The sequence below is a fragment of the Sinocyclocheilus anshuiensis genome, unplaced genomic scaffold (genome assembly GCF_001515605.1).
Source record: "Sinocyclocheilus anshuiensis isolate Anshui unplaced genomic scaffold, SAMN03320099.WGS_v1.1 scaffold284, whole genome shotgun sequence".
Classification (NCBI taxonomy): Eukaryota; Metazoa; Chordata; class Actinopteri; order Cypriniformes; family Cyprinidae; genus Sinocyclocheilus; species Sinocyclocheilus anshuiensis.
Genome location: NW_015554266.1, coordinates 2376960 through 2400251, shown reverse-complemented (window position 1 = coordinate 2400251; position 23292 = coordinate 2376960). Strand labels below are relative to the sequence as shown.

The window sequence follows — 23292 nt, the reverse complement described above, 5'->3', positions numbered from 1 at the left end:
GTTTGTACAGTATAAAAACCATTACGACTATGGAGAATCCCCGTAAACCACAGATGTTAGTATGTGTGTGTGTGTGTGTGTGTGTGTGCACTAGTGAGAGAGACGGAGAAAGAAAAGGTACAAGCAAAAAGGAAACAGTAAGATAAGAGGATGTGTGGTTAAGGAATTGGATTTGAAGAAATTTAGTGCGCTACAATTCCCTATTGTCAGTGTAAGCTTGAGGAGAGCTGGATATTTGCAGGGATATAGAAGGCAAATGACAGATCACAGCAATGGGTCAAGGAGGCCAAACGATAAGATAAGTACAGCCTTTCAAAACAACCATGACCACAGATGCAAATCAACGTGCTATTTATAGAAACCCCTGCATCTCTGTAAAGACAGCCATACCTCACGCTGACACTAATGAAGACCTGTGAGAACACGGTTACCGCTTTAATGGGCCATATTCTGAATTCACTAGTTCACTAGTAAAATTGTGGTCTCAGTTTCATTTTTGCCCTATATTTTACATTTAGTTAAAAAGACTTGCTTGAGAGTAGTCATAACCAGTGGTGTAGTGCAGGGAATACGCAGGTATACTGCGTATACCCACTTCTTTATCAGGTCCCACTGATCTGCGCTATAGCAGAAACGCTTGCGGACTGTCCAGATCAGCAAATATGAGCAAGACAGATGGATGTAAAAAATGTTTTAGGGGGATGTGGCACAGTAGTGGCTGTTAAAGTTGAATGGGGATAAAATATTGATGTTTCATGGTAGGAATAAGATGAAAAGTGTCTTTTGTTGGAAAACGTTCACTTGAAAGGTTGTGGAACAGAATTTGTCAAGGAATGGTAACACAATGTGTCGAACCAGTGTGCAAACATTTTCATTTTGCCACAGCTGACAAAGGTAAAATAATTAAGACAATTTACCTCCCAAAAACTATATTTTACCTTGTTTTACATTGTTTTTTTAATTTTGTTTTGTTTTCCATTTATTTTATTAATATATATATTATATATTGTTGTATGTGTATGTTGTAGACATGGGTACTACAACGTAAACATGGTTTATGAGGACACTACCTGTGTCCCCGTAAAACAAAAGGCTTCAAAAACATACAAAACGGTGTTTTATGAAATTAAAAAATTGCCAGTAGTTTTCTGTAAGGGGTAGGTTTAGGTGTAGGGTTGGTGTAGGGCGATAGAAAATACAGTTTGTACAGTATAAAAACCATTACGACTATGGAGAATCCCCGTAAACCACAGATGTTAGTATGTGTGTGTGTGTGTGTGTGTGTGCACTAGTGAGAGAGACGGAGAAAGAAAAGGTACAAGCAAAAAGGAAACAGTAAGATAAGAGGATGTGTGGTTAAGGAATTGGATTTGAAGAAATTTAGTGCGCTACAATTCCCTATTGTCAGTGTAAGCTTGAGGAGAGCTGGATATTTGCAGGGATATAGAAGGCAAATGACAGATCACAGCAATGGGTCAAGGAGGCCAAACGATAAGATAAGTACAGCCTTTCAAAACAACCATGACCACAGATGCAAATCAACGTGCTATTTATAGAAACCCCTGCATCTCTGTAAAGACAGCCATACCTCACGCTGACACTAATGAAGACCTGTGAGAACACGGTTACCGCTTTAATGGGCCATATTCTGAATTCACTAGTTCACTAGTAAAATTGTGGTCTCAGTTTCATTTTTGCCCTATATTTTACATTTAGTTAAAAAGACTTGCTTGAGAGTAGTCATAACCAGTGGTGTAGTGCAGGGAATACGCAGGTATACTGCGTATACCCACTTCTTTATCAGTCAGCATTGCGTATACCCACTTCTAAATCCCCTCTGATGAGCATCATTCAGTTGTCCTGCATTAGCCAAAACCATGAGAGTCCAGCACGTGAGTAGCTAATCCATTCGCATTTGAATTAATGCAAAAATTCCCTAAAAATACCCAAAGACGATGATGCGGTCAGGACCGAGGCGTAAACACTCTCATGCAGTGTGTTTCATTCATACTCAAACCCAGAAAGTCCAAAACTGACTCGTAGAAGTAATAACTTATGACACCAGGAAATCCCTAATATGGATAAAGGCACTCAGCTATCATAGCCAAAGCAATCTCTGCTGTAGCTAAGCTGAATACAAAGAAAGGTTTTTACTGATGAAACATGAAGACAATAAACACACGATTGCAATATATGGTTTATGTGTGTTTTCAAGTCATCTCCAGGTAATAAAAAGCATTTGAATAATGCAGTGCTAATTGACATAGCATTTATTACAGTTGGCTATAGAAACGACAAAATATATCTTCTGCCTTATTCTGTAATAAAAAAAAAAGTGTTTGTATATAAACAAGGCATCCCGCTATCGCTGTAGCCAAAGCAATCTCCGTTGTAGTTAAGCTGAATAAAAAAGAAACATTTTGTCTGTTTTTTAAGGATGTACTGTTTGGCTTCTTTAATATAATTAATATACAAAAGATAAAATTAATGAATACTTTATCATTAACCTATTATTACTTTTTGCAAAATTTCATATTCACTGTTATAAATTCACTCATCAAAAAGATGAACCTCTTTAAAAAGAGGTTCAACAGTATATTCAGACTATTGCATCTTCCAAGAATCTTAAAGCTCTTAAAACAGTTAACTTTTTTCACCTTTTTAATTTATTTTGTTAAAGCTTTCGTTTTATATTATTTATTTGTTTTATATTAATATTTATTTGTTGTTAGCCTATATACATGTATAAACGGTGCTTTGCTTGTAATGTCACTTCTTTGTACGTACTTTTGATATTTTCTGTACTTACATTTTTGTTACCTTAGCATTGATAAAAAATGTTTTGACTGATGGAACGTAAATACAGTAAACACATTGCAACAATATATGGTTTATGTGTTTTTCAAGTCATCTCTACGTAATAAAAAAGCATCTGAATAATGCAGTGCTCATTGACAGCATTTATTACATATATCTTCTGCCTGATTCTGTAATAAAAATGTAAAAAGTGTTTGTAGTATATAAACAAATCATAAAATTGTCATTAGGAAAATATAGGAAAAATATTATAGAACACAAATGATTGGTTATTGTCCAGCAGTGCATTTGATTTCTCAGCCAATTAAAAGAGAAAAAAAATAAATAATAATAATAACAATAATAAAATCTGTCAATTAGAGCAAACAGTCAGTCACATGCAGGAGCAGAGCTGCACAATTCTGCATAAATTGAGAATCACAATTTTTGTTTCAAATACAGATCATGATTCTCCTACGATTCTGGACAACTAAAGAAAATAACATGTAATTTACTAGAGGTTCTGACAAAATGTTAATTGTTTCTATTTATTTTTATTTTATTTTTATTTATTGCAAAATCTGTACCTCTTTTATGGCTAATATTAATTTCATAATGATCCTTACTTTGTGAAGTCAAGCAGCAGAAGTTAAGTGACTATGCAAATACTACTGCCCCATTTTGGGGTGAACTAAATATGCAAAATTAGTCTTGCATGTCACTGTTTATAACACAGGGAGTTCATCCTTTGCTGGGCCACTTGAAAAAAAAATGGGGGCATAAATTAAGAGTATATCCACTTCTCAAGGCACCGCTACACCCAGGGCCGTTTCTAGGCATAGGCGAGCTAGGCGGTCGCCTAGGGCACCACCAGCTGAAGGGGCGCCAATGAGCGCACGTACTGGCACTTTTAGCAGGGTTGTGATAAAGAGTGGCATGGTCACCCTGAAATATGACTGCCGCCCCCACTGGATCCCCCAACATTATTGGGCTAGAGTACTATCAATCTGACGATGCCTGTATGCCACTAGATCAGACTGCTGTCAATTGCTGCCTGATTGTTGCATGCAAAGTTTGCATTTGGAGCGCTCAACAACGCCATTAGATCAGTGGGCTCTGTCAGTGCTTTGGCAAGGTAACACTTTTTTTTTTGCCATGCAATAAAGCTAAGTTCAAAGGCCAATTTAAAATATTGGTACAGTAAATAATGCACTGAATCTCCACAAATTAGTGTCGTTACTATGACAACCAATTTGAATGTGACAAGCAACTGGTGTCTGAAAAGAATTATATATATATCATATATCTATTGGGATTTCGCCTAGGGCGTCAAATTGGCTAGAAACGGCCCTGGCTACACCACTGGTCATAACAACCAAAATTAAAGCTCCAAAGATAATGTGATGGACCATCTCAGTAAGTGAAGTGTCTTTTAGCGATTTCCTGAAGAGTATTACCTGGTGAGATGATGTAGAAGAAATCTTTGAACTCATCCATCCAGACTTCAGCCAATCGTCTGTTGTTCTTGTTGATCACCTGACCAGTTCCACCAGGGAAGCTGTATGGTGTGGCCTTCCGGAACACATGGCCTACATGAGAACATGTGACTATCTCCATAGATCCTCCACACTGCCAGATCTATTCACACACAAACAAAAGAAATACAATCAACAAGGATCTTTAAAACATGGCCACATACAATTACAATAAAAAAATCAGCATGTATTTATGAATATAATAAGGCAGAACATCATCATTTATGACCCCTGCTATTTTTTTAATGTTTTAAACTACCATAAAATGGAGCTCTCACCCTAAAAGACATTTCAAGGTTTTCCCCTCCCCATATGTCCATGCCTGAATCATAGGTGCCAATCTCTTCAAAATAGGTTCTGTCAATAGAGAACAGACCTCCTGCCATTGTGGGAGTTCTGTGGAAAAGATTCAAACAAAACCTCAGAATTAATCAGTCTGACGGGGTGTATATACTGTAGGCTATATATATATATATGTACCCACCATCAATAGCTAGGTTAAGTGATGTGAACCACTGTAGTCTGTGTAAGAGAATCCTCTGATCAATAACCTTCTTTATAGGGGTGTAATGATACATTGATAAGGATCAATAAATATCAATCAAATCACTACCAATATGATGTATAGATGCAATGTTATTATATTTCTGTATAATATGTATAATATTTCTGTATAAATGTATGCATTTTCTGTATTTTTTTTAATTGCATACCTCATTGTGTTGTTTATGTCCTAATGTGGATACTAGATGTACACATTTTAGAGAGTCTAGAAAAATGACAGACTTTCTTCACAACTGTCATTGCTTGTCCCACTGAACAAGCCAATGATGAGCTGTCATCAAACGACTGCTGATCTCATGCGTGACTACAGGTTTTGTTGTTGTTATTTTGGTTACATTTGTGAGTTGTAACCAAAATGTAACGGTGTAAAAACAACATACAGGTTGATTGCGGGTCTCTAAATCAAAAAATAAAATAAAAATCATAATCGTATCACAGTATGTTTAGACGTCCAAATTACAAGCCTTTTGTTTATTACACTGACAACTCTTGACTTTTGCACATCATGTTTGGAAGACGTGTGTGTGTGTGTGTGTGTGTGTGTGTGTGTGTGTGTGTGTGTGTGTGTGTGTGTGTGTGTGTGTGTGCATGTGCGCGTGTGCGTGCTAGTGAGAGAGAGGACAAAAGAAAAGGTGCAATCAAAAAGGAAAAAAGTAAGATAAAAAAAGTAAAAGAGGATGTGTTTAAGGAATTGCATTTGAATAAATTTAGTGTGCTACAATTCCCTATTGCCTGTTTAAGCTTGAGGAAGGCTGAATATTTACAGGGATATAGAAGGCAAACGACAGATCACAGCAATGAGTCCAGGAGGCCAAACGATAAGATAATTACAGTCTTTCAAAACAACCATGACCACAGATGCAAATCAACGTGCTATTTATAGAAAACCCTCTGCATCTCTGTAAAGACAGCCATGCCTCACGCTGACACTAATGAAGACCTGTGAGAGAACACGGTTACCGCTTTAATGGGCCATATTCTGAATTCACTAGTTCACTAGCGTTAAAGAATTGGCTTGGTAGAAGTGTGGTGTCATCTCAATTTCACTTTTACCCTATATTTTACATTTAGTTAAAAAGATATGCTTGAAAGTAGTCAAAACAACCAAAAGTAAAGCTACAAAGATTATGTGATGGTCCATCTCAGTAAGTGAAGTGTCATTTATCGATTTCCTGAAGAGTATCACCTGGTGAGATGATGTAGAAGAAATCTTTGAACTCATCCATCCAGACTTCAGCCAATCGTCTGTTGTTCTTGTTGATCGTTCCACCAGTTCCACCAGGGAAGCTGTATGGTGTGGCCTTCCGGAACACATGGCCTACATGAGAACATGCCATAGATCCTGTGTGTGTGTATGTGTGTGTGTGTGTGTGTGTGTTATTGGCAAGAGAAACCTCTGACCAATAACCTTCTTTATAGGGGTGTAATGATACATCGATAAGGATAAATAAATGTCAATCAATATCAATATTATGTATAAATGCAATGTGTAAAATAAATGCATTCATAAATAATAATAATATATAATTAAATAATATATTTTTTAAATATGATATAAAATTATTTGTCTGTAAAAATGCATTTTTTTCAACAATATATATATTTTTTTTTTAAATGACATAATTCATTTTGCTCTGTGTGTCCTAATGTGGATACTAGATGTGCACATTTTAGTACAGAAAAATGACAGACTTTCTTGACAATTGTCATTGCTTGTCCCACTGAACAAGCCAGTGATGAGCTGTCATCAGACGACTGGTGATATCATGTGTGACTAAAGGTTTTGTTGTTGTTATTTTGGTTGCATTTGTGAGTTGTAATTAGGCCTGTGCGATAAAACAGTATCGATATTTATCGACGGTACACCTTCTTCGATAACGATAGAAAAAATGTTCGATATAGCGCACGATATAGGCACGTGCTATGAGTGACGCAGAGCGCACGAAAACACGAACACATGCTGAACTGAGTGCTGTGCCTGCCTCTGCTGAGGAGATTGTGAATAAAAAAAAAGAATATTAGTCGAATTTAAAATAAACATTTGAATTTGAATGCAAAAATAGTACAATCAAATGTTCGGTGTGCGTCTGGGAGCATCATTAGTGGAGCGCGAGATGCGGTGATGTTGTTGCATTTTAATGTTTTATAAGTCCAGCCCACAAGACGCGCAGTTGCTGCATTATTCATTCAAAATAAACTTTTAGAAAACACGTCACAAATTTGTGGAGGTTTATTCCTTTTCGCTGCGTCTCATGTTTTTAAATGCAATCTGCGTGAATGGCGCTTCGGCTCTTTGCATTAAGCAATGCATAAATACATGATGCTGTTTTGTTTATAATTGTTTATGCAATTTACGAAATTATGTTTGATTTATATGAGTTAATTTAGACGTAATGCACGTTTTTTTTATTTATTTTTTTTATAGACAGTTATTTCCTTTTCATTGGCAATTTAATGCACTGCATTATTTTGCTCATTGCGCCCTCCTGTGGCTTCGGGAGACAAGCCAAAAGTTTCCTTCAGACCTATTTAATCTGCATGTAAAACATTAGAAATTAGATAATTGTTTAATTTTTATTTTGTGTTTGACTGTTAAAACAAAAAATATTTTTGTTTGTCTCAATAAATTGGGTTAATTTAAAAATACAGTGGTTAAATTTAAACATTTTTTTCTATTGCTCTTTGTTTTAAAAAAGGTTATAAAAAATGTCAATAATTATCGATACCGAACGATATGAAACATTATATCGATAAATTTTTTTGCTATATCGCCCAGCCCTAGTTGTAATAAAAATGTAACTGTGTAAAAAGCAATATACCGATTGCAGGTCTCTAAATCTAAACAAATTGTAATCATATCACAGCATGTTTTGAGGTCCAAATTACAAGCCTTAGTTTTACACTAACAAATGTTTGCTTTTGCATATCATGCTTGAAAGACATATGAAAAGTAAAACTAGTTCAGTTTAAAACCTTCCTTTATAAAAATCCTCAGGATAATGAAGAACTGGTTTAAAGAGTTGATGATATCAGATGTTAGATTCATGTTAGATAGATGATAGATGTTAGATTCACATCTTACTTAGCAGTATCTGTACTTTCACTCAAGTAATGGAGTTGAGTACTTTGTCCGCCTCTGGTGATAATGTAACTGGCAGTGTTGCAGTGACAACAACTAAACCATTGTGCCGCCTACATTACATGCTGTCTGTTCTATTAACAAAAAAAATCAGCCATTATGTGAAGGTTTTGATTTATTTGGAACAAAGGCTCTGTCTCTTACCATTGTAATGAATAGTGTGTGTTTGAAAGAAACAATATAGCACAGAAGATTTCACGGGTCATTCTCAGAGCCATTTGTGAATAATGCACAGAATACTGTACTTACATTATTCACATCAAACTTTAAAATAAAACGCTAATTTTATTACCTAACGGGAAGGGTTCTGTCCCCCTTGCGTCGGTCCATCTCTCTCTGAGGAACTGGATACCATCTGAAGTTGAGCTTCCAGTTGAATCCCCCATAGGTCATATCTGAGCCGGCCATGTACTCGAATGTCTCATCACTGATGACATCAATGATTGGACAGACCACAGCCCTCCTAGAATGACAAACAAAAATAACCCATTCACCTTCAGCCTAGTGTCACAGTGGAAAATAGGGTATTTTGACAAGAATTGCTTCAATTTTTTAACATATCGAATTACAGCCTTACATAAAGGATGCCTACAAACAAAGCATGAGAAAGCTAAGAAAAAAAAATTGAGGGAAAAAAAAGGAATACTTAAAAACGTCCCTCTCTGCCAAATAAAATACCTGCTTTTTAGTTTACTTTAAGATTAGTAAGTCTTTAAAGCATTCCCATGATGCATACCTTTTCATCAACAAACATACACCTATAGAATGGCTCAAATGGTCATACCACCCTAAGATCCTGGATTCAGATGAATCGCTTTCACAGACAAGGCTTAAGCCTAGTCCCAGACTAAAATGCATGCCTGAGCTGTTTTAACTGAAAGAAACTTGCACTGACAGATCATAAAAAATATCAGTGCTATTGTTATGTATCAAGATTCACACCAGTTTTTTTGTTTTCTTTCTAAGGAACATTTAGGCTATAAAAGATACTTAAATGTCCGAATTGAACTATGGCCTAAACCTGGCTTATGGCTCGTTTCCACTGAGCAGTATGGTACGGTTCGGTACAGTACAGTACGGTACGCACTTATTTTCGTTTCCACTGTCAGAAGTTGTGAATGGTACCAAAATAGCGAACCGTACCACTTTTTTGGTACCCTTCCGTTGGGGTACCTAGAACAGCAAAGTGTACCAAAAGGGTGGAGCTAAACTTACCGCAGAACGTTGATTGGTTGACTAGAATCGTCACTTTTGCGTGATACAAGGGGATAAAGCGTCCTTCCCTCGTTTCGCTTTGCTGTCCATGAGTGTTGGGCTTATTTACATCAGAATGCGCAAAAACAAAAAAATATAACCGTGTATTTTCTAATTTTATATTTTCACACAGACAATAGCCGTTTCTCAATATGCGTTCTTGTCTGTTCTTGTGGATTTGTGAAACGTCATTGCCCAAAAACCAGCGTAATTTTCTAAATATTACTGTTATTGTGTCATGAAATGTAGTTTTAAGAGTTTTTCAGGTGAGAATGTAATTGTTTAAAACTCAAATCTGTGGTTTATTTATAAAGATAGCACCTATTTGAAAATTTGCTATGCCAATTTCGGAGCTCCAGGCGATCACCGGGCGCTCAGTGCTCATGTATCCGCCGAGAGCAGCCTCAGCTCGGCTAGTCCTTCCGACATTTGCCGCTGGCTCTGATGTCTCTGTAGTGATTAAACATGAGATACAATTCATTTTGGGTAGGCTATATTTAACAGGGATTCATGGTCTCATGAATCTATTATTTATTCCTGGTCATATCGTTTTGGCTGAGCACAACGTTTAACTTTATATATTTATTTTGAACTTTACCGTAGTACAGTGCTGACTTTGTAGCATACGTTTGACTGAATTGTTTGCTTTTGTCTTTATTTCCTCTTATATGAGCCTCTTATACTTTGTACTTGTACTTTTATAATGGCTATTATTGTTCATTAAAACTGACATTTAACAAAAAGAGGCAGAGTTGTGCTTATTGTCGCGCTTTATCGTCGATCGCTACTTTCCGGCATACACCACACCTATCAAGAAAGGTACTACTGGCAGTGGAAACGCAAGCTGGATCAGGGTTACACGTTACCGAATCGTACTGTACTGAACTGAACTGTACTGTACCGTACTGCTCAGTGGAAACGAGCCATTAGTCTAAGCCCTGACTGTGAAACCAGCTCTTAAAGTTATTTAACTGTATAACAGTCCAAAATGACTTTGCATCAGGTCAGCCTGTCCAGGTTTATTTTTGCAATAATGCCCATCTGACTAGACTATCCTTTGTGTAGCAGAAAAAAAAAATTACCTAGACACATTTCCAAATAGAAACAGTCCACATTGTAGCTCATGCTTCCAGAATGTTAATTGGATAAACACCTCCAGCTTTAGCACCACTAGACCGATTCTGATCAATGCAAACTCAATACACGGACCGCATAATGCTATACACACCCAAATGAGCAACTTATCCCTTACTGCGCTGTGATTCGGCCAGACGGGGAAATAAAAATCTTTAAAGCATGCAGCACATAGCACATGCTCTCACAGAAAGGTTTCCTGCATCAAAGCACCTGAGCATGAGGCTGAGCGAGACTCTGAAAGTGAGTGTCTGAGTGAGTGTGCTTGTAAGAGTAACAAGATATTCTCAGTAATGCAATTCTGAATCTGTGTTCTGTATACCTGAATCTGTGTGAACGTAATAAAGATCGCTTTACAGATGGAGGACACGTCACACTTACTGACCTGTAACAAGATTATACTTTGAGAGACCATGAACCAAAGCAGCTGGAAAGGTAAGCATTCCATTCAAGCAGTAGAGCAAGTTTATGCTTAAGTCGATTACTGGATCAAATTTATTTGTGTATAAATGTTTTTGTGGACTTTCACCTAAAACAACCAAACATTTAATAATTTTCCTTAACCAGCAGTCCGGGACCCACTAGGGATGCAAGATGGTTTAAAATAATTTATACTCAGACAAAACAAACTTTCTAAAATTAAAAATCAAGTGTAATCTGACATCATATTTTTATTATAATTAATTTCCTCAACAACTGCCATATTTATTGAAAAACCAGAGTTTCACAGTTTTGGTAAACTTATAATTTAATTTAAATTTGAAAAATTCCTATAATCCTAGATGACTGGAAAAATCAAGTAAATAAAATAAATGTAATAAAAAGTGTAAACTCTGGAATTATGGAATTTAATTACTTATAATAGTTTCATTATTTTAATATATTGCCACTCCTAGTGTAAATAAAATCATAATACCAGAAATGGCATAGCTTACATGTTGGTCTTTGAATATTGTCTTTGACAATATAGGGGGCCTTGGAGTCAAAGAGGCTGAGAACCACTGCTCTACAGTACATTCTCTGCTGTCTGACTGAAGTTTATTGTAAACATCTTTTGCTAAGTACTATATTTAGTTACTCTTATGGCAAAAAGCATGAGAAAAGGAAAAGCAAAAATAACATTCTCAAGTCTATAAAATGCAAAGTTTGGGGCTCAGGAATAGATTGTCTGTACACAGTCAAGCACACTCACCTGTCCTCTTTGATCCGGGCCAGCAGTGGCTCCAGCCACCCTACAGTACACTCACAGTGAGCGTCCAGGAAGGTGATGACCTGTCCTCGTGTGGCGGCCGCCCCTCTTAGTCGTGCTCGGATCAAACCGGATCGCTGCTCCATCCTCAAAATTCGCACTGGAACCTCCAGAGTCGCAACATAGTCCTCTAATTTTTTCTTTAGAAAATCTGCAATCAATCAGTCAATAAAAGCAGAGGTAATTTACAGAGATGAGGTTATGGTGAACATCTTTATATAACACACATCTTAAAGGGGTCATGAAGTGCCTTTATTATTTTGTACTGTTCTCTGAGGTACACTTATAATGTTATCAAGATTTTTACATCAAAAAACATCATCATTTAGAAGTAATAGGCTATTTTCTGTACTGTTTTGACCCCTCTCATCAGAACGCTCTGTTTGAATAGGTGTGGCTGATTGTAGACTCGGAAGTAAACGCTCACTGCTATGATTGGCTAACAGTTGTGTATGTTTGACAGCCTACATCCTTCATAGATGGATGCTGCTCTGATTTTGGTTAAAAGCGCATAAATACTTAATACATACAGTAATAGACAAAGCAATAGTGACCACGTAATAAAAACAGTTCCTCACACTTGTGTGGTGCGACATTACTGTTGGATCCAATGTAGTCGGCACAGCATCGTCTTTTATTTTCAATCTTTCTGAAAGTCATGCATCGAATTGTGCCTTGTTTGTAAACGAATCCATGGTAAAACGAAGTGAAGAAAGGACCAAGTTCTTACTGATAACTGCCTTTTTTATTATTTTGTACTGTTCTCTGAGGGCCACTTATATTGTTATCAAGATTTTTACCTCATAAAACATCATAATTCAGAAGGTAATAGGTTATTTTCTGTCCTCATCAGAATGCTCTGTTTGAGTAGGCGTGGCGGGTTGTCGACTCGGAAGTAAACGCCCACTGCTATGATTGGCTGACAGTTGTGTATGTTTGACAGCCTACATTCCTCATAGATGAACACTGCTATGATTTAGGTTAAAAAACATAAATACTCTGTTCATCCACTCTTGCCTAATGTTGGGATCAGAAGGAAGGTGATGCAAAGACTGTGTTTTTCCACAGCTTGGCTCTGCACAGTGTCTTGATGTCTACGGAACATCTTTATCTTTTGGTTTCTGCATAGACCTGCGTTTGCTTCTCTCGTTATTTACACTACATGCGTGAATCAGTGGGCGGAGCTAAACAGGCAGTGATGTAGAAGCAGGCGTTGATCTTCTTGTGCGGAGGCGGGGTTTAGAATTTATTGAGATGCACCTGTATTACGTCATAAAGTGGCACATTCCACAACCTGTCATTTTGGCAGATTGGCTTCAACATAAGCTGTTTTTAGACTAATGAGTTTTGAGTTCTGAAACTTACAGGATGCTTTTACAGTGCAATGACCTCTTATATGTCAAACGATCAAGAGAATTTTGATTTCTCAGCTCATGACCCATTTAATGTTTCCTCACTCAGGTCTCTAAGAAGCTGAATTACATTTATGGACTAAATAAACTTTAGAGATAATTTGTTGCCAACATTCACATAAACGATGACACTGGATATATTCTGCCATTGACTGGTATTGTGATACTGAAGGAATAACTCAACATGCAAATTTTAATGAATTGATGTGATTAGGACCTCTCTCGCTGGCATCATCCACCAGCAGAATCTCGAGCAGCAGGTGTCTGGGCGAGCGGTTTATGGCGCTGTGTATGGTTCTTAGAAGTGTGCTCCAGGCTTCATTATGAAACACGATCACAATGCTGGTGTTTGGAAGGTCATCAGGGTACGTCTTGGTTTTACAGCTGAGGAACACACAAGAACAAGGTTAATATGATAAAAAGTGTAAAAACCAACCATTTTTTGACATACAGAGTCAAATAAATGTTGTTTGCATAAACAAAATTTCAGCAGCTTTGCAGATAACCCTGAGTTTAATGTTTATTATATCGTAATATCTTAATGACATATAGACACATTTAGCAGATTACAGCTGGGCAATAATATAGAATACATTTTGCATCAACATGAACAATCAAGCCGTTGAAATTTGATATATAGTTTATATTGCTTTAAAGTGGATGTAGATATATGTATATATATACAACTTTAAATATATCACTGGGCGATAACATAGTTTACATTCTGAAATTACATTAATAATCAAGTAATTTGCTATATGGTGTCACGCCCCTGGACTCTATATGTGTGTTTTTCCTCCCCCACATGCTCCATGACCCGGTTTTCGTCCATTTTGATTGTTTCATTAGTTCCAGATGTTTCTCATCATCCTCTCCTCTAGTCCTGTGTATTTAAAGTGAGTCCTATTCAGAGTTCCTTTGTCTGGTATTGAATGTTCGTCTTTCCCCGCTACGTGTGTGTTCCTGGTTCCATGAATGTTAATTAAAGTCTGTTGGTTTGAAGTCTACTCCTCGTATCCTCGTTCCTCTCTCCGTGCTCCTCACAGTCGCAATGTGACAGAATACCAGACTGATAAACAGTTACCTCCATGTGTTCCCTCCGTTTTTGTTTTTGTTTTTACGCAGTGTTTTGTTTCCTGCAGTCATGGCAGTTTTATTTTTGCTTCTTTTGTTTATTTTTTTATTTTTATTTTATTTTGTATTTATTTATTTATTTTTGGAAAAATAATAATAATAATGATAAAATAAATATGGATGTTTTTTTATTGCAAAAATTGCCAAATTCCCCATTTTCCTCATAGCGATGGAGGAAAGCAATTAACAATGCTTTGTTTTCCACCAGTAGGGGGCGTGGCATACTATCTGACTATATCAATAAACCCTCTAGACTGATTGACAGTTGACTGTCAAAGGACAAAAGCACTTGCGATTCCATTAGAATTTTGTAAGGGTTGGAGCAGGACACAGAAAACTGAATAGCAAATGTGTTATTTTTTTGATTGCTATTCCAAAATGACAAAATCTTAGCTAGTAAGACATTGGAAATGCACTTGCATATGGACTTTGCGTTTCCATTTAAAATTTGGCAAACATGTTACAGAAATGCCAGATCTTTGGTAAAATGTATGGCGTTATTTTACTGTCAAATGTCGAGAGCGCACTGTTGTAGCGCGAAAGTACATTGCTATGATGCGCTAGCGCGAATCTCTCTGCTCGCACGTGGATTGCCTTTGCTCTCACACTAAACCGGACGCTTTGCACTCGCAAATCTCTCCGCGCTCTTGCGCTAGAAATGAATTATTTTCGCACCTGGATTAAATGTTGTCAAAAGTTATCAACAAATCAGACTTCCATGACTGATCGATTGAAGTGCTACATGAAATCTAATTAGCTGGAATTCTAAATAAATATATAAATCATATATCATACATAAATCAATAAATAAATCATATAGGGCGCCAATGTGAGTGTGCACACTGACGTGCAAAATGCGAGGCGTAAAAGTGTAATTTAAAAAAAAAACGCCTCAGGCTCGTTTTTTTGGTTTGACGCGCCGCGTTAAAAACTGGACGACCAATGTGATTGGCGCTTTTGTTCACGTGCCTGGAGCTGCTGAAGTTACAGTAAAACACGACTTGGTGGCGCTCAAGCACAAAACGGTCTTGCCGAGCACACATTGATACCTAATGACAAAGAGGAAGTAAGCAGACCAAGAAGATGCATCGAGGCAAGATGAATGTAGAGCTGCTGGTCTCATTGGTGTCTGAACACAAAGGGCTTCATGACAAACGCGACAGCGACTACAAAAATCTCGATAAGAGGGAATTGTTATGGAGAGGAATTGCAGATCAAATAGGATTCGATGTGTACCAGGGTATTTCTGTTTTTCATTAAGCGCCATCTAATGTCAGGGAGTGAATTTGCACGTTCACCCGGCTCATCTCCTGTGAAAATCGCTTGGGTATGAACACAAAATACGCGTCGAAAAACGTTGGCGATAAGCGCGCACGATAATCGTCCCGGTGTGTACGAGGCTTTAATGTTCGTTTTAAGAGAATCATATATCAGTGAATGCAGGGAGGGAAGGAACGAGTGTATGTGGGTGATGGCCTTCAGTGTGCTGAAGGGTGGCATAACTCAAACACACCAGATGAATGTGGCATGTTTTGCTCTAACAGCTCTCTGGGATTTCATTATGTAACTCGAATGGCTCTTTGGATTCTATAAACAAAGACCTTATTCACTGCACCGAGACAGACAGAGGGATGAAAACTGGAGCTTTTACATAATAATAATAATAATAATAATAATAATAATAATGAGCAGTAACTAAAGGGTATGTTTTAATCTTTACTACCTATTCTTGTGAAAAGTTAAATTAAAAAAATTCTAAAAAACAAAAAAAACACCTTAAATTTTTCGCTCAACTAAGAGTAACACTCAACTAACACTAACACAGCTAACTAATTGTCAGTTCATAGTCTTGCCCATTTCTCCAAGAGAAATTGCTAGCTTTCCAATGTGTCTGTACAAAATTCAAATGCATCCATGAGAGTCAGAAAATACAAACATCTCTCTCTCTCTCTGAAACTGCTGAAGTGTGTGATCTTCAACCTTCTTTAGCCTGCTGATTTTATTGTGAATAAGACGCTTTCTAGAAGGAATAGCGGCTTGTAAAACAATAACTCACATTTAACATAACATCTATGGAGTTGAAATGATAGTCATACGTCCCAATATACTTCAAGCAAAAGTATGAACAAGTGAAGCATCATTTCGAACAAAATCTGGCTATAGCAAAGTTTGTTTGGAGTTATTTTCAGTGGTTTCAAAACAACTGGCAAGCGCAAACGTTTACAGAACATTTTGTGCTGGCTGTTAAACACTTTCACCCAAAGTATGTAAAATAAAGTCTCAGATCCATTGGGTTCATGAGAGGAACAATTCACTTGAAAAATTACATTTATACTGAAAATGTGTCATTGTAAAATCTATAAGTCCTTGAGGCAAATTTATTTCCCATGAGGAAAGGGATTCTCATGTGAAAATCCAGGTTTCCAATTAAAATGGCAAATTTTACCATTAATTTCTGGGTAACCACACATACTATCCATACCATAAATACATTAAATGCAACTATCCACAGAAACTTCATGTACCATGCATGAGGATATCAGATTATCGCTTATTATAAATTACAACAAGTTTGTATTTTTTGTATTATTTGTGTTTGAGTTTCTTGTCATTGTCTTCCTAATAAATGCTGATTTGTGTTGAGATTGCCGTGGCAGCTGATTGGATGCTGTGATTAATTAATGTCTGTCTGTAGAGAAACACACACGCTCACCCGTCCAGCCGGACATCTGGCAGACTCCTGTTAAGCGCAATCATGTCACTGGCCATAAGGTTGAACTGATTGATTTTAAAGAGCTCTTTCATCTTCTCCTGCTCTTCTTTGGGAATGATCACAGCCTTCCCCATTTCACCTGGTGCCACCTGGGTGAGGGACATCACCGCTGGAACACAGAAAGCAGGGTGACATATATTTACTACACACATTTTCGCTTAAATCGGTTTGTTAGACAAGTTTCAGCCATGACATCTAAAAAGGTGCAATTGGTCATGCCTAAATTATCATGCCAATAGTTGTTATGATAATAGGTTGATCTAACTTGTTTAGTTTCATCTTCATATTAAATCAAAATGTATTGCCTGCCTTAATTCACAATCTTGGCCTTATTTTTTTTTACTTGGAAGTTAATATTTGCAATTTACTTCACTATAAAATTGGCTGCAAAAACTGTTTCATATTGACTGAAGAGGCTACAAATTGTGAATATATAAGTTAATACATACATGAACATAAATAATATTAATTAAAATGAATAATGATATAACAAATTGAAATGAAGAAGCTCAGAAAAGCACAACCACACACTGCCCGTTTGACTGATATACCTGTATGGTGTGGTTTGAATTGAACACAAAGCAGATTTTCAGTGGCTCCATTGCAGCTACAACCCGTCTAAACTGACAGCAGCGTTCTGAACCATTGATCCATGTTATAGGATCTGTCAACACAGACACCTTCTGTCCTTGAAATTTGACTTAACACTGTTATCAAACAGAGACTACAAAGACAGCAAAGCAAATCAACATGAACACTTTCAGGCAAAAACACACTGAACATTTTTCGATCATGAGTTGCGTTACTCCTCATCAGTAACAGTAACATTAGTAATCCTCATCTGAAATCATTTATAACTGACATCGTTTATAACGGTAAAGCCTTATATATGTAATAACAGTCCAAAAATATTAAAAACGCATACTGTATGGGTTTGTGTTCTATTATATGTGACCCTGGAGCACAAAAGCAGTCTTAAGTCGCTGGGGTATATTTGTAGCAATAGCCAAAAATGCATTGTATGGGTCAAAATTATAGATTTTTTATTTTATGCCAAAAATCATTAGGATATTAAGTAAAGATCATGTTTCATGAAGATATTTTGTAAATGTCCTACCGTAAATATATTAAAACTTAATTTTTGATTAGTAATATGCATTGCTAAGAACTTCATTTGGACAACTTTAAAGGCGATTTTCTTAATATTTTAATTTTTTGCATCCTCAGATTCCATATTTTCAAATAGTTGTATCTCGGCCAAATATTGTCTGATCCTAACAAACCATACATCAATGGAAAGCGTATTTATTCAGCTTTCAGATGATGTATAAATATCAGTTTAAAAAAATTGACCCTTATGACTGGATTTGTGGTCCAGGGTCACATATTTGATACATCAGGCTTTTCTGACTCATATAGTGCGATATAGGTGAATATAGAGCTCAGTTAATATAAACTATCAATCAGGTGACAGAGGGCATGTAGTAGATTTTTCAGCAACGTTTTGATCATGTTGATCGTTTAGAGGCCTTGGAAATTTGTATATCGAATATGATACAGTAGGCTTTATTGGGTTAAGCCCATATTTGCCCTGTGGTACTGAAGATGCTCTTCTAAAACACTAAAGTAAGCAGTATGTCTGCGAGGACTGGAAAATTAGTGAATCATCTCAAGGACTATCACCCTTCTACAGACCGCCCTGCATCTGACTACTAAGAAATTAACATTTATACAAGTAAACACAAGAACAAATTAATCATTTAAATCTTTTTTTTTTTTAAGAAGAAGAAGAAGAAGAAGAAAATCTATGCTAGGATGGGATCTATGCAAGGACAGTTTTAGGCACATTTACCCCTCTTTATGCAGACTGACAGAACTGCACATGATACATCGTGCAGCAAAACACACCAACATATGAGGGAGTGCTGTGACTGCAGTATGACAAAGAGCAACTCATCAAGGTCTCTGACAATAACGGCAAGAACGAAATTCTGCAGCACTGCTTCTTAACGTCTCTCTTCAACCTTCACAGTATTTCAAAGCAGAACACCGGGGGATTTGATATACCCTCATACACTGCTGTCTTACTTAGCTGCTTAATCCAAAAATAGCAACCATTTGGGCACAAGGACAGCCCATAATATCATGTCATTTAAATAAATCTGGAAGCAAAATCTAACAAAACAAAATCTGCAAACTCACTCAATCGGGGCAAAAAGTCTTGGCAAAAATCATGTAACGTATTCCAGCCTTTTGGATGCTGCCTTGGAAATGAGATGCAGATGTAAGCATCTCATTACGTTTTGGAATGGAGCCTATCTGGCCTTTTTAAAGAGATTCCCTGCAGTTATTCATAAAGATGTATAAAAGAGTATTAAATAATTGATGTCCACTAAGCACCATTTCTTTTGTTTTATTAGAATATAAAGCTGTGTTGCATCATCAGTTTAAATGGAGTCTGGGAAGAGGGTGATATATACTTAATGATATGGTAATTAGGACGGAGAAGCAACAATTCTCCACTGCATTTCTGCATTGATCCCAGTACGGTATTTATTTAGCAATAAGATCATATTTTTAACCAGCCTCTGTGCTCTCTTTAAGGTGGCTGTTTAAGTGATACATCTACTACAGCCATTCAAAGAGAGAACAACAAAACAACTGGCTGCATAGTAAAGCCAAAAATAAACCAAAGGCCATGAACGGATTAAAAGCAAAATTATCTTCCCTGGATAGGATATTTGAAGATCTGTCTCCAGGAGATGGAATTCTGCAGATGTAAGAACATGCCAAAGTAGACTACAGTAGACTGAATCTATTTTTGCTACACAAAGCAAAACTTTGCCAGATTCACGTTCATCTATTTTTGATAAATGTAAAAATACTTTCATCTCCACTCACTGGATGTTATACTTTGAAAGTGTCGCACAATGCGCAAGAAGCACCGAAATATGTTTTTGCAAAAATGATGCCACAGGCACCCTTTCCCAGTGAGCTTGGGTTGCTGTTTTGTCTTGGGCCAGTAAGTAAACAACCACCTAGAACATCCAAACAACCAGCTAAAACCACTCAAGACACCTTAGCAACCTCATATTAATGGGGATGTTAGGGACATGTCTCTACCAATATCCAGTGACTACTGACTTGTCCCTAGTAATCATTTTAAACAAACAATTCAAATTTAGGTCACACTTTAGTTTGGGGGACCAGTTTTCACTATTAACTAACTATTAACTACAACTTTTGCCTCAATAAACTCTTAATTTGCTGCATATTAATAGTTAGTAAGTTAGTTGTAAAGTAGTTTACGTGTGGGGTCGGATTAAAGGTCTAAAATATTGTCATGCAGAATAAGCCATTAATATGCTGATGAAATGGGCATGCCGTCTGAGGCTGAGATTAATAAGCGACTAGTTAATAGTTAGAACTGGTCCCTAAACTAAAGTGTTACCAAAACTGTTATGTAACCACTGTGGTTGGAATTTTGGCGGCGTCTGAAATGGGTCATACCACTGACGCTACCTGAGAAGTTAAAGGGGTGGTTGATTGCGATTTCACTTTTTTAACATTAGTTAGTGTACAATGTTGCTGTTTGAGCATAAACAATATCTGCAAAGTTACGAAGCTGAAAGTTCAATGCAAACGGAGATATCTTCTTTTAAAATTCTGGCAATTAATGCCTACAAAAACGGCTGGTAGGGACTACAGCAAGTTACTTCCCGGGTTCGTGACATCACAAACCCAGATAAACCCCACCCTCGGGAAAAGGCAGCAAAGGGGGCGAGGCCATGCTGCGCTGCTTTAGAGAAGAGGAAGAGAAAACTAGAGGTGCACGTAAACATCTATTCGTATATGAATCGCGATTCTGTCTTCTAACGATTCTAATGGATTCACAAGATTCAAAATCAATGTTCAAAAGCAGTGTTCTTAATACTGTTCCTTGCGTCCCCCTGCTCTGCACACGCTCTGCATCTCTCTCTCTCTCTCTCTCTCTCTCGCTCTCTCTCTCTCTCATTCAGCTAAGCTCCAACAATGAACTATTACAATTATACACTTATTTTCACATATAGCTATGAGAAGAACATGGACGCGCATGCAGTTGCCGTACTGTATTAAAGCTTTACTCAGGATAAAACCGTATATTAAAAGAATAATATCCTCTGTTAGACGCGCACTAGAGGCGGTTTAGCCAATCACAACACACTGGGCTAGCTAACCAATCAGAGCCCATTGACTATTTCTGAGGGAGGGGCTTCATAAAAGAAGGAAATGATCAGCGCGTTTCTTAGAGAAGGGACAGAGCGTTGTGGAATAAAGATAAATTATGTGAAAAAGAATGCATTTTTTAAAAAAACGAAGCATTAACACATGTTAGACTGCACCCCATAAACACAATCAAGCCTAGAAAAAAAACAGTGAACCACCCCTTTAAAGTAAATACACTAGAAAACAGCAGTCTTTAAAAGACTGCATTTAATGCATGGACAGAGTAAGAACATGTGTTCAGTTGCATGATAGTTTACACACATTAACTTCAACTTAATGTTGTTAAACTTATGAAGCAAACTGGTAGCTAGAATATCACAAAATTAAAGTGTGCAGTTTATCTATGTGCAACAAAGTTGAGTTGAACTGTAGGGTCCCGCGCATTTTTTTTTTCTCAGAATCTCCAATGGTCCGATAAATTTTTTATATTAAAATAAAGTGATGTACAGTGTCATTAAGAACCCCCCCCACAACCACTCCGAGCCCTCAACCCCCATTTGTAAGTTCTGTCCATATATTATGTATGACTCTGATGCTGATGTATGAGAGATGTTAATGATTGCACTATAGACCGAATAAAATTCAAGTCTCTTTTAAACTGCCTTCTTGTTCTTGTTGTCATTAGTCACATTTAACTTCTGATATTACAAAAAAATATTAATTTAAGTCAACTTAACCGAAATAAGGTGTTTTTTTTCAGAATGTATGCTTGTTTAGATATTCTATCTTGAGGTACAGAAAGCTAAATTGTTAAACATCAAATTTAGAAGACATGAAATTGCTGTCAAACGTCGACCATAAATGCAAAAATGAGGCTGCTGTCCCCACTAATGTCAGAATAAATTGTTTTGTTTTGTTTTGTTTGTTTGTTTACAGAATTAAATAGTATAAACTACTGATTAAATGCCAGAGGAAGTGGACTTCTTCTTCCCATCTATTACATTAGGCAAAATATGGAAAGATTCATATCAGAAGATCAGTGAAGTACTGTGGCAATTACATTTTATATATAAGATATTTGCTAGCCAATAAAGTTAAACTCTGTAATTAACTAAATATTTAGAAGAATTAATATGTAGTAAGAAATCAGGCAAAGAGATAAAGATGATAACAAGGAATTATGGTTCCAAAGCCATTATAGTGCACATTGGTACATGCACTGTATATGTACGTTGCTGAAATGTATGAAATTCTCTGCTTGAAACTAAACTTCCAAGTTTTGTGTTAGATCCATAACCTTTAGATAACCACCCCTGACCATCAGGGCTGAGCTAATCACAGGCAATAACCTCAATAAGACAAGATCTTCAAACTGGCTCGACCTCATAAAAAAACGATCTAGCGTAAATAGCCAACAGACTGCAGTGCTTCTAAGCCCTGCTCTTTCAGCACTGTGGCTGATTAGGCCTCACCTGACTGTTTAATACCTTAATAGCTTTCCTGCCATTATTAAATCCTGAATGCATGGATTCAGATTGTATTTCAGACAGACACTGGCTTCCTGTTTGTCCACTTTATTAGAGGCACAGAATCTAAATTCATAACAAGGCATTTGATGTACTTGTGCTCTAAAGAGAGTACGACTGTGATTATGGTTTTTGGTGGACTACATCTAAACCTGAAAGCAGCTTATGGTACGAGTTAAACCTGTTTACCAGGCAAAGCGTTGAAGTGAGGACAAGGACTCGATAGTGCTGGGATTAAACAGTAAGAAATGGGCAGCTAGTGAGCACTTCAAGAGACAAGAGAGACAAGACATTCTTCAAAATGAGTACAGGTTTAGATTGACATGAGGGTTAGTAAATGATGACGGCGGTGTGGGTATCCCTTTAAAGCTATATTATATATATATTAATGCGATGCATTGCAAGATTGGCATTTGCCCTCACAGTCATTACTTGTATAAAATAGAGCAATTGGAATACATCTGCAAAACACGACATTTTGTGTTTGGCAGTAAAGCCCTACACAGGCCTAAAAAAAATTATATATATATATATATATATATATATATATATATATATACTGTATGTATG

The 23292-nt window shown here is 36.8% G+C and overlaps 1 protein-coding gene across 3 annotated transcripts in view; it reads right to left on the bottom strand.

Moving 5' to 3' along the window:
• LOC107671291 (polypeptide N-acetylgalactosaminyltransferase 13) overlaps window positions 1-23292 on the bottom strand; it is a 59805-nt gene that overhangs the window by 25837 nt on the left and 10676 nt on the right. For all 3 annotated transcript variants that reach the window (XR_001632179.1, XM_016464185.1, XM_016464183.1), the window contains exons 3-8: window positions 16931-17099; window positions 13301-13467; window positions 11615-11822; window positions 8327-8497; window positions 4610-4727; window positions 4254-4434 (exon numbers count right to left, since the gene is read on the bottom strand). Coding sequence is in view for 2 of the 3 variants with exons in the window: in XM_016464185.1 (XP_016319671.1) it covers window positions 4254-4434; window positions 4610-4727; window positions 8327-8497; window positions 11615-11822; window positions 13301-13467; window positions 16931-17099 (1014 nt within the window). In the remaining variant the exon portion in view is untranslated. The remainder of the gene's footprint in view (window positions 1-4253; window positions 4435-4609; window positions 4728-8326; window positions 8498-11614; window positions 11823-13300; window positions 13468-16930; window positions 17100-23292) is intronic.